Source organism: Drosophila montana, unplaced genomic scaffold (assembly GCF_035044405.1).
Source record: "Drosophila montana isolate Dmon_TW-CO22-7 unplaced genomic scaffold, ASM3504440v1 contig_3543_1, whole genome shotgun sequence".
Classification (NCBI taxonomy): Eukaryota; Metazoa; Arthropoda; class Insecta; order Diptera; family Drosophilidae; genus Drosophila; species Drosophila montana.
The window spans coordinates 1-12,690 of NW_026998424.1; the positions used below are offsets into that span (position 1 = coordinate 1).

General features: G+C 36.8%; 1 protein-coding gene across 1 annotated transcript; it reads right to left on the reverse strand.

Annotated features, from left to right (window-relative positions):
• Positions 1–4,794: 4,794 nt before the first annotated feature.
• On the reverse strand, positions 4,795–12,159 carry LOC135435320 (ankyrin-2-like). Its single transcript, XM_064692314.1, has 6 exons — positions 12,148–12,159; positions 11,882–12,086; positions 8,409–8,568; positions 7,504–8,342; positions 4,992–7,445; positions 4,795–4,922 (listed from the first exon to the last, which is right to left on the reverse strand). The coding sequence occupies exons 1-6, from the start codon at positions 12,157–12,159 to the stop codon at positions 4,795–4,797; spliced, it is 3,798 nt and encodes a 1,265-aa protein (XP_064548384.1).
• Between the last annotated feature and the right edge of the window lie 531 nt (positions 12,160–12,690).

A 12,690-nucleotide genomic window follows, 5' to 3' on the forward strand; every position in this document is an offset into this window, starting at 1 on the left:
GATCTGACCTACGGGTATTTTTGGATCCTTCTCAATTTTGGATAGTTTGATTTGTTGTAGTTTTTCACGACTATCAATCTCCTCGTCGCTCTCGCTTTCATTTTCTTTTTTTTGTACTTCAGCTGGAAATATTGTCTTAATTGCACTTGCTTCTTTGGTTTTAGCCTCATCAAATGATGTGTTAGTTGTCATTTCATTTTTGTCATAGCTTGGAAACTTTTCTAATACTTCTTTATCTACATTTGTATCATCAGACTGAGACATAGGGCGGATTTCGTCTGTTAATAGTTTACTAAGTCTCCTTTCGTACTCAGTTGTAACGTTTATATATTCTTTTGTGTCTTCAATATCGGCTTTTGAAATTGAATGCAATCGCTCAAATGTATGTGCATGTTTCGGAAAAACTACTTCTTTGGCGACCTTAGTTAATTCTATTGGGAATTCCTGCTTACCACTTTCTTCTAAAATATTATCGTCATATTTTGTTTTTTCGCCTGACAGGAATTTAGCTGTTGCCGATTTTATAGCATCACTATCTTTATTAAACGCTGTTGCCATATCAAAAACTTTACGCTTAGAGCACTTCTTTTCGCACACAGCTTCCAGGTCTTCAATACTTGTGCCTATTTTACCCATTTCTAAAACAGGTGAAACTATCTTCTGTTCTGCAACATGCATTTTACCTAGGTTTTCTAATACCATGTCAGCTTCATTTAAAATCTGTTGTTCTATGGAGGATATATCAGCCTTGCGGTCTACTGTTTCACGTTTGCGTGGACTAAACGGTGTGACTTCTAAGTTCGTTGAGGGATACCTACGTTCAATATCTTGGATAGCTTCTTTTACTTTTGGCAATGTCTCTAGTTCTTTTTCCTTACTTACTAATTTGTTGTGTTCATCAATACTTGCTGTTAAAATGTTGCCAGGTACCTGTTTTACTTGCCTATTTAAACCTACTACCTGTTCTTCCAAAGTCTTTTGCGTTTCATTTAAGTCTTCTGCGACCTCAAAGGCCTTTCGCTTCTCACAAACTCTCTCGCAGACCGCCTCTTCAATGTGCGCCATACCAAATGCTCCACGCTCCATTGCCTCGACGGGTGATAATTTTACAACTTCAGCAGGTGGTTCGCATTTGGTTAACTTATCCAATGCGATATCTGCAGCTGTAAGAATTTGCTTCTCTACCTCAAGGATGTTCGGCTCTTTATGATCTATTGTTCGCTTTTGTACGGAAAAGGGAATAGCCTCAACCACTGTGCCGCTGATTTTATTCTCAATCCTCTGTACGACATCCTTAACAACTGGCACCTTATCGCCTATGTACTTGGGTGGCAAACTCTGTTGTGTGGCACTGGATTCCAAGGACTCCGTACTGCCACTGCTCTCCAAACGCAATATCTTGCGTCTCACATCACCACAGCCCATTATCTGCTCTAAATACTCCCTATCACCAGCATCCCGCTGGACATCATCCAGCTCCGTCTTAGAATGATCTTTTTGTTGCTGCTGCTTGTTTGGTGTCGCAGTTAAATCTATTTTGGTGCGTTCTACATTCGTAGTCAGGGTCGTTGTTGTGGTCGTTGTCTTCGGAGTTGGACTACTTGTACTCATTTCTGTAAATGAGGTAGTGTCTTGTAAGTATGGTTTCTGGATAGTAGGGGCAGCTGCCATTCTATGAAGCAGCTTATCAGTTTCATCTGTACTTGTAAATGTTTCGGATTTTACATTATGAACACTGAAGTGCTCTGTTTGAGGCGTTCCAGGATAGCGCAATTTTAAGAAGTAGAAACAAGGCAATATTAAGACAGTTAACACCTATTACAAACAAACCAGACTTATATGATGGGTTAGTTTATATACACAGTGCAATTGATCAACGTTCAGAATTCGACGCATAACTACAAGCTGTATGCCAAAAAAACCCAGCAGCAGGCACAAACATGCAATTTGTGGTGGTACGATATAAGTGAACATAGTTAGTTTGAAAAGCAGAACAAAATGTCTGGATAGACAGATGGCAGAGAGCATTTGATGTTCTCTCATATAATTTACTCTAGTATGCTTTATATGAAGTCGTGGATTCCTTGCCCTTTTCTGTAGCTGTAGCGTCATCTCAATTCAAATACATTCAACAAAACTGAACTTGAACTTTTTTCATTACGTTTGCATATTTTTCACAAGAATATTTAAGCAATATGTATGTATGTTTAGATTTTGCATTAATTGTTTGAAACAAACTTAAAAGACAAAATTAGCAAGTACTGCAAGTTTAATTATACCACGACATCATATGTCACATACGGTAATGCGATATGCTCACAAAAATACCCAATACGACGCAAGTGCCATGTATTGTAATTATTTTTTCAATCTAACTATTACATTTACATATACATATACATTATACATAGTATGTAGCCAATTGGATAAGGAAGCGCGTTAAGGGTGCAAACAAATCAACTTAGAGTGTGGTTTTTGTTGTTGTTGTTGTTGTTATAAGCCGGAAATGCAAAATTCAAATAATCTATAAACTAAACGAGTACGATTTATTCTATGCATGTTTACGTAACCGCTACTGTGAGTTTTAATGTTATATTGATTTTATTTAATTTTTTTTATACTAAACATTTAGTTACGATATTCGTGGTTTAGATGAGAGTACAATGCTTTTTCGTTAAGGACTCACAAAAAATTACGAAAAGCAACAGAAGATAATTATTTGCACAAATCAAATAAATTAAAAAAAATATTGGAAACTTAAAGCCATGGTGGTTTACAGATATTGAAACTGGTATTGGAGTGCTGAATGCGGCATATTGGGATCGAAATGCATGAGATCACAATGGAATTGGACAATTTTGTGTCACTCAACTCATTTAAGATCACAATCACATTACGTTTCACATATGTTTTTATGTAACTCGAATTTAAATTTCGAAAATCGGTATGCCAAAAGTGTTTATCTTAATGAAAAAAATCGTATACTACAAGTTCTCTGTACATTATAATATGTATGTACAAAAATTATTGGCTTAACTTGTAATTGTACTTATTGTATTTTTAAGTTATACAAATTGAATCAATTATTGTAGCTTGCAGTATTTGACAAAAACATAAACTGAATTGCTTAAATAATTGTTAAAAATTGCAAACGTAATTGCCGTTTCATGGTAAATAAAACAATTATTTTATAGTTATATCACTAAAAAGATAGAGAATTAGATGTAGAGAGACCTATTAGCGATACCCATCATATTTGCTAGGGACTTTTCTGACTTTTAACCATTACAAAGGCAACTTTTCAAATTGATTGCACAAAACTTGCTTTTGTGAACTTACCATAAATTACAATACTTAAAGTTACTTTAGTGTTGGATTTTTACGTTTAGTGTAGTTTATTTAATCTAGATTTAGAAATGTCTTGTTTTGTATTTTAATTGATTTATTAATGCATTGAATAAACCACAAACAACAACTCAACGCTACAATGCTCGGTTACTAAATTGTATTTAATTCAACAAATGCACAAGAAACACAAACAAATTAGGACACAATTATGGCTTTCTGGCCAGAAGACGGCGTATTCACAAGAAAATTCTCAACGTATTACCGTCACGCGTACTTGGGAAATACAAATGTGTAACTAAATCTGCAACAAAGTTTCGCTAGCTGCCATACTACACAAATGAACGAAACAAATTAAATTAAGTATACGCCAGAGCGTACCTCTTGTGCGATTGCCTTGTGGCCTGCGCAATGACATAAGTGCGCAACATTTCGCACCCCAAACTACGTTTAGGTGAGGCAAATTATTATTTTAAATAACACATATACTGGCTATATCTGTCTAGATCTAACTATATTAAATTACATTTTTTTGATAATCGTAAGAAATTTATTTAATTGATATGTTGTAAAACCTTTGAAACTATTCGTGATGAAATTGGCCCAATGCAATCGTTTTATCGATTCGGACTGACCCGCAGACGGATATTTATTGTTGACATTGTCACTTTTGAATGTTAGTTGGTCACAATAACAAAGGCGCCAGACACAACGTAAAATATTAGGGATTTTCTTGGCTATTGTTTTTTCTCATTTCCCCGACCTTTGGCCGTAAGCGGCCGCAGGTAATTGGATTAACTAACCAAATGTTTGTACAGTACTGCGTTTTAACGGTATCACGACATTTTCTTTGTGTGCTATTTGTCACCACCTGCTGGCCATTCACGCCCTGAGCTTCAATCTTAAGTTGCGAATTATGGTTTTTTCACTTACAGACTTTTTTGATTAAGATATACACACTAGCAGTTCGTTGGTTATGCTTTACAATTACAATTACTTGTTAACAATGAACTATTTTGTCGTTTCCATTGAACCGGTTTTTAATGAATGGTTGTTTGCATACAAAAAGCCTTTGGATTTTAGTTCAAACGAAATGAGTTCAACATAACAATAAGAGGAACAAAAAACAATTACTTGTACTAACACAAATGTTGGTCGATAAACAAATAAAGAATACACTACATATGGCTCAAAAATCATATGAGAAAACAAGAAAGGGGTGTTACGAGTTCATTTTCTTTTACCAAAAAGGCGAACATAAAACGTTGGTAAGTCAATTTACATAACAAATACGTTTATTGCATTTAAGAGGCAGCAATTTTAACGTGCACTTACCAACGGTGGAAATGGCAGCAACACGCTCAAAGGTCGACTCTGTGGTCGTGTGCAGCGTAGTCACAGTGTCGGCTAGATAATCTATATAGTTAATTATTTCAATCAGTCATTTAATTAATTAAATGCATTTTCCCTCAATTTACCACGCTCTAGCTCGCCCAGATCGGTCTGCTCCTCCTGCTTTTCAGTTTTGGCATCACTCGGTGTGGGTGGCGGAGTTTGGGAGTCTGGAATGTCGCTCGCTGAAAATTCCATATAATAAAGGAATAAGTATAATCATTATATACGGTACTCATTGCCACTTAGCCCACCTATCTGTTTGAGCTCATCTGGCATTTCGATTAAACCCTCGCTCATCTTTTTTGTTATCGTGTCACCCACATATTTGCAAAACTCCGCATCGGTAAGCGACTTGCGCGGTTCAATGGGCAGCGGTACATAGAGTCCCTCTTCCTTTATGATGTCGCTCAATGGAACAGTGGCTCTTTTGTCGTATGTATCACTATCGTATGAGCCAATGTCTTTAACAGCACTGGGCAACTGAGTTTGTTGCTCCATAGTTAGGAAATCGGCGGTTAACTTGCGTGTGGCAAATGGTGATACTTCACCAATTGGCGCCGCCGACTCAATGCCATCTTCCGAAACGATCTTTGTGTCGGACTCAGGTGTAGGGGCTGTTGGTTCCTTATATATGGCTGTACTAATATCAGCGATAGCAGTAGGTTCCTTGGCAGCAAGTTTTGGCTGAATGATTTCAGGCAAGATTGTCGCTTCAGCGCTAGCCGTTATGGTCTTTTGAGGCTGAGACTCCAGCTGGGTTTGCTGCTCCATGTGAAGGAAGTCCGCCGTAAGCTGACGTTCCTTAAGTTGTTCTGATACTTCAGCTGGCTTCAGTGCTTCCTCAACCAATGCTTTTCTGGGTTCAACTACTGGTATTTTGCTAGCGGGAGGCGCTGCCTTCACAGTTACCACTGAATCGGGCTCAGAAGCTGTTGATGTCTGGCTGGACTCGAGCATTTTCTCAGTTACACTAGGCATGCTGGGCAATTGGCTTTGCTGTTCCATGCGTAGGAAATCATGAGTTTGCTTGTGAGTATCAAAGACGATCTGCTCCTCGATTTTGTGGAATGTCTCGACAACTTCGGCAACCTTTTCTGCGACTTTGTCTTCCGTTTTAGACAATTTTGGTAGTTCTTGTTGAGCTGTAAGTAAAGGCTCCTCCTTTGTGCCTGCGAGCCCTTCCACCTTGCTAGCTATTTCTAGAGGCTTTTCAGTTTTGCTTAGTCTATCTTCGAGTTTGTGGAAAGTGTGAATCAGATCGGTTAACTTTTCAGTCACAGTTTCGGCCTTGGCAGCAATTTCCGGTTGTTCTTTGGGAGGCTCGCTTGCCATTCCAGATGTCATTATGGTGGCAGTAGATAGAACAATATCATCAAAGATTTTCGTCTCTTTTTCGACCGGCTTCTCCACCGACTTTCTGGGCTCCACTTTAGGTATCTTACTTGCAGCCGGAGCTGCTTTATGCTCAGCAGCAGCTTGGGCCGGCAGTTGTGTCTTTTGCTCAGTTTGGAGAAAATCCTGTGTCAACTTTCGTGCATCCACTTCGGCAATCTTGACAGCCTCGCCAGTTTTGACTGGTATTTTGGAAAGCGGCTTCTCCACCTTTGCTTCAGATGGTTTCTCAAAGTCAGATTCAGCTGCGGCGCGAGGAGCCGCTGTAGGTTTAGGCGTGTCCTCGCTGGATTTTTTAACAGGTTTCGGTATATGTGTCTTTGGTTCTCCGCCATGGAAATCGTATCTAACCTTTTTGGCCTCGAAATCAGCAATTTTTTCGTCAATCTTTGTACTCTCGACAACTTGGACTGTTTTAACGGACTCTTCAATAGATAAGGACTGTGCATCTTGTAGATGTTTTATGGTCTCGCTGACCTTCGTTGTTTCTTTGGCGACCTCTCCGGCCAGCACTGTGCTCTTCTCCTTGATCTCCTGTTTGCCACTCTCGAAAGAACTTATTATATTCTCCACCTTCTTACTGGCAGTTTCAGTAACCTCGCTAATGACCTGTTCAACCTCTCTAAGCGTATCCTGTGTCATTGCTGCCACTGGACTTGTCTTTTCTTTGATCTCCTCTACGAACTTCTCGTGTACCGTGGCCGTTGTCGTGGCAGCTGGTAGTTGGCTGCGCTTTTCGAATTCCAAGAAATCCTCGGTCATATCACGTGCTTCCTGGCGGGTAATTGTAGCCACTCGACTTGTGGTAGCCGTGTCCTTCTTGGCTGTCTTCTCAGCGGTGCTAATGTCCTGGACAATCTTATCAATCTTGTCTGGAGAAGGTACCTCTTCTTCCTCAGAGCTGCGCCCGGAAGTTTTAAACTTGTGCGTCAACTCCCTGTCAAATTCGGTTTTGCTCACTTCGGTCGAATCCATTTTACCCATCTTCATTTTAATGACCTGCTCGGGCACAGTTGCCGTTTTTATTATGACATTGTCGGCGGGTAATTGCATCAGAATCTCCGATTCGTGATGTGCCTTTTTATCCTCAATCAAACTCTTGCGTTTGATTTCGGTTATCTCTCGTGTAATTTCCTTCTTTTGGGTTGAGGCTGGTATGGAGCGTTCCACTGAAAGACGTTTCACAATTTTCTCTCGACGTTCGGCAACGGTTCGTTTCGCTAGCTCCTCATCGGACTCTGACTCTTCGACTTCCTTCTCCTCGGCGGAGTATTTAACTTCTTCGCGCTCATTGATTTGCTGGATTCGCTTGCCTAAAAATAAACAATTAGCTATTTACTTTTGTATACCACAAAGCATCTGAGTACTTACTTTCTCTGCGAACTAGCTCCTCTACGGATTCGGAGTTCTTCATGAGATCTGCCTCGTCAAATTCGCGTGAATGCGATAGTCTTCCACTTTTGCACTTCTTCATGATATCGTCGCGTCCAATGTTCTTAAGCGCCGTTTCCAGCGCCAAGATATCATAGTTTGGCTTATCTTTATACAAACGAATCATGCTCTGCGCCTGTCGCGCAATACTGTCGGTATTTTGGTTGATGATTTCATCGATCTCATCAGCGGTTATGCCTATCTCTGGTGCCAGTTGTATCCAATCTTTGCCCAATAAATTGGAAAGATCAACAATGCGTATATCACCAATGTAATGGTCGTTTTGATGCTTGCTCAAGCTGAACATCGAGGTGCGATAGGCAGAAGAGACCCGTTCCGAGAACGCTGTCGTCGAATCGGGTATGACGGCTTCCGGCAAAACAATATTTAGTATGCAGATGGGTTGCTGTGGTTGTTCGCCCTTAGCCACTTTGGGTTCCTTCATGAACAGCGTGCGACCAACAATATCTGCGTGCTGATCCTTTACGCGCACCGTGAATGGTAAACGATTCTCGCGGAAGGCTTTGAACTGCAGCTGCAACTGATCACCCGACTTGGTTACGGGCACCAGATTACCAGCCATTTCGATATACTGGGGCTTGCCCTCGAGCACCTCAACATCGCGGCTCTTGGCGACCTCCGTATAAAGCTCGTGCTTCTCCAGCGTCTTATCCTCGCGATCGTCAGTCATGCAGAAGACACGTAGACGTGCCTCGAAGGGTTCTATTTTTTTGGCAAATACCACAAATCTGGCTATGAAGGGCACGTGAATGACTTCCCTATAAACGATATGGTCAGTAGATCTAAGACTAGGGCAAACTCATTATTCCCTGATTGACACTTACTTGTACAGCTCTGTTGCCATTTTGGTTGCATCAGAAATGTTGCGACAATCCATTAGCCAGAAACGGGCAGAAACTGTGGTCGTAAATGAAACACAATCGTTGACAAATGTCAACGGTGTGGAACCGGTAACGTCCTCCCATTGTGCTCGGGATGGTCCGCCTGGTGGTTGATGGAGGTAATAAGATGTTCAATTTTCAAGCATACATCAAGGCAAAGAGGATACGCATATACTAGATATTAAAAACTCTTTGAAAACTCTACTTATGTCTTATTAGCAGATTTAGCAGATAGAATTTATAGAAAATTGGTCAACTAATTCGAAAACGAAAACTCAACTCAAAAGTTTTGAAAGAGAGAGAAATACGATCGTGTGTTAATTACAAAGCAATTGTATGGTAAGATTATTATTATTGAAAAGTATTAAGTTTCATTATTTCTAAAAAGTATCATTATGTATTTAGCGCAAAAGTTATAGAAAAATTAGTAAATTGTTTCTTGTGGTCTGTGTCTGTGGCATACAGATTAATGTGATGCAGTGACTGGACTTTAGGTCTAAGCCTTGTAGTATATATTATGGGTAGATGTACATATGTGTGTGTGTGTGTGTGTGTGTGTATGTGTATATAGTGTGTATATGAAAATGTCGCACTTGGGATTCAAGCATATTATGTATTTATTAGATAGTTTTATAGGGCTGTAGCATTTACAGGGATACAGGTACAAATGTACTTGTTACGCGGACTTTGAAGCCATTTTGAAACAACATGCTAAATATTTTGGAATAATAAAATTATTAGGTTTTTAATGATAATTAAGTGAGCGTGTCACGTGTTTCTTGTAAACGTGTAGAAAATGATAACAAAACAATACATACAATAAAAAAACAAAATAGAACAACAATAAATTATATAATTATAAGAAAATATGTTTATAAATAACTAAAAGACTGTCAACTTTTTTATATACATTAAACAAAATATATTGTTTGTTTGTATATAATAGGGCTTTGCCATAGCATTAAATTGAGTTTCTTTTAAAGTTCTTCAATAACTCTTGCAGTTTTTTTTCTTTTTTTTTGTTGTGTGTGAATATTTATCGTTTTGGTTTTTTATTTCGGTTTCAGAAAAGTTCTCTTTGGGGCCACAAACAGTTGAAATTCGAAATTGATTTAGTTTTTGGAAAACAATTTATACATAATATATGAATATATTCTGCTTTATGTTGAACTTATAAGAAAGACAAAATAAAAAAAACGACAAAAAACTAAAATCTGAACACTCTAATATAACTAACGAATCTACGAATTACCTTAGGTGCATGACATTCCAAATCAAGAGTTCGATAAAAATTAACAGATACAAATAAGAATATGACAGATTAGGAATTGAAAATAAGATTGAATAAAATTGATTAAGTCTGGCCTTGATTTCAATTCGGTTCCTTTGGCCCAAAGAGCAACTTTAGCGTTTAGCATTTTCTTATAAATCTTCTTATTCGAGACCTATTAACGTTTTAATGGAAATGTGCAATTTATATATGAGTAGTAAAACCGCGTGCTGTCAGAAATTCTTTAATTAGTTTGTAGTTATTGTAAATTGTTTAGAGAGAACGCAGCAAAGATGTTTGTATGACAAGCTTAAGGTTCTTAAAAGTGAATTGGAAAGTAAGCTTACTTCAAAAAACGAAGCTGCTTTGAGCTAGAGAAGCACAACATTAAAATGGCCTCGGCATAGAGAACTATGCTGTGTGGAAAGGGTCAGTGAGGCCCAAATAGAAAATGGTCCTGAGCTTCTTTATCTGTTGTTTTCATATTTTATATTACAAAAACCCCAAAAGACGCAGCGCAACCCGAATTAAGGCAAAAAGTTTTAATTTAAAAGAGATTGAAAAATGAGGTAAAATAAACAAATGCAAAAAAATAACAAAACGAACAAATATAATTTTAAAGCATAGATAAAAAAATATTTTTATAAATATTTGCAATAGTTTTTGGTTTCTTTTTTAAATAAAATATGCAGAATTTTCAAATATTTTGTTTGTAATAACATTATTATTTTTATGTTTTTTGTTTTTTGTTTTTTGATTGAAAATTGCTTAATTTTTCATTTGTATTTTGATAATCGATTCATTTTCAATATAAGTAACTATGTTGTTATTGTTAATTATTTTGGCATAGAACGAAACAACTAAATATGAACAAATATTTTGTTTATTTTGTAAACAGTTTCAATTGAAAACTTCATACATGTTTGTGAATTTCTGAATTTATTTTATTTTATTTTGGACATTTTTCATTTTTTAGTTACCTTTTAGAGACCTTTTCCGAAACACACCTTCAATGGATTGAGAAAACAGAATGGAATGCGTGCACATATGCATTGACGCATTAGTACAAAATTATAGAACAATTAAATACGATTTCAATTATGACTTGAATTAAACTATTTTTTTGTTTGTAGTTTTTGTTTTTGTTTTTTTTTTAGTTTTGCTTTGTTAAAAAATCATAATCATATCAAAGTAATTCAACGGAAATCATAGAAAATAATTAGCAATTATGTACATAAAAATAAGAAACAATGACAATTATAGTATATACTGGAGCAAACACTGTTGGCACAATGATGACACTGAGCATAACATTTAATTAGGTACGAATATGTGTGAGAGGTTTCGTATTTGTATCTGTATTTGTGTGGGTGTAGTTTGGAGTATGAGCGTATCTATGTCTGTATGCGAGGGTGAATGAAATTTACTATGCTGTTGCTGTTGCTGTTACGGTTGCTGTTACTGTTACTGTTACTGTTACTGTTATTGTTACGGTTACGGTTACGGCTACTAAAATGGTTGCTTTTACTGTTACTGTTACTGTAACAACTCGCTTAATGTAGTAGGTAATTTAATTAAAACGAGGCTAATGTATATTTAATTTCATGTTAATTCGACTAGATAGGTTAACCCGAAGAACTTATACGCATCAACTACACAGACACAAGCACATTGTTTCTATCAAATGCGACCTGGATTTTGGCAATTCACGAACTTGATATAATTTCAATATGTTTTTTATATAATTTGGCAATTTTCACTGTACAACATTATGTATATAGATATATGGCATGTAGTATATATATAGTACATGATAATTGTATGTAGAAGTACATTATAGTACATTTGATAGACAAGTTAAATAAAGTAATACTTAACGAAATCATACAAAATACAGACAAGAGTTTTATTAGGACCGAAACCAAGGCGAATAGAAACTAATCAAAACTCATACGAACAAACACTCAAATAGGAATTAATTAAATGAAAGCTGAGGGTACAGAGAGAGGCTTCGGGAAGTTACTCATAAAACATCAACTAACAAAACGTAATGTTAAGTAAATACTCATTATTTATGTAATTGCTATGAGCACAATTTACAACAACACAAAAACATATCGGTGAGACGGTAACAATTATAACATACCTGTTATTGAACACAGCAGACGCAGAGTTGGCGTATTGCCCGAATATTGATTGATCATGCCCTGGCTGTGCGCCTTCGGGGCGGGCATGCTCAGTGTGATTGCCTTGTGGAATTTGCGACGGCGCGGCTCGACCGTTACAATCGGCGATACGGCAACGCCGCGACCCAGTAGCTTAGCAGTTAGATCAGGATCAACCGGTTGGGCCTAGAAATGTAACGAATTTTCGACACTGTAGACAAAAAATCGATTTTTCGGCCACTCTTACAATATGAGACATGAGACAAATCAACTAAATAAAATCAAATGTTTAATGAAAAGTATATATATATATATATATATACGAATTATGCGCCATTTGTTTGTTTATATACACACGCATACATACATATTATATGTACATATAATTATGCATATAATTCGAATGATAAAATACAAACAAAAAAAAACTTTTAAATAAAAAAACGACAGACAAATGAAATGAGTTTTGGGCTAAATGGTGAACATTTTTTCTCCTTCTTGTATATTATTTTACAATGCTTATTTAGTTTTGGATTTTTCATTCATACTATTATTTTTATGGTTATATTGAGCAATCGCATGTTTTAGTTAAATACAGCATATGTTAACTACAAACAATAACAATGTTCAAGCCCATTTATGTCCCAATAAATTTAGTCATCAAAAAAACTTTTACTACAACTTAATACTCTAGAAAACAATAATTCGACTTTTTCCAATAAAAATAAGAAAATATACATTTTTTATATGTATATCTATATTATTGAAATATACAAAATGCAAATAATAT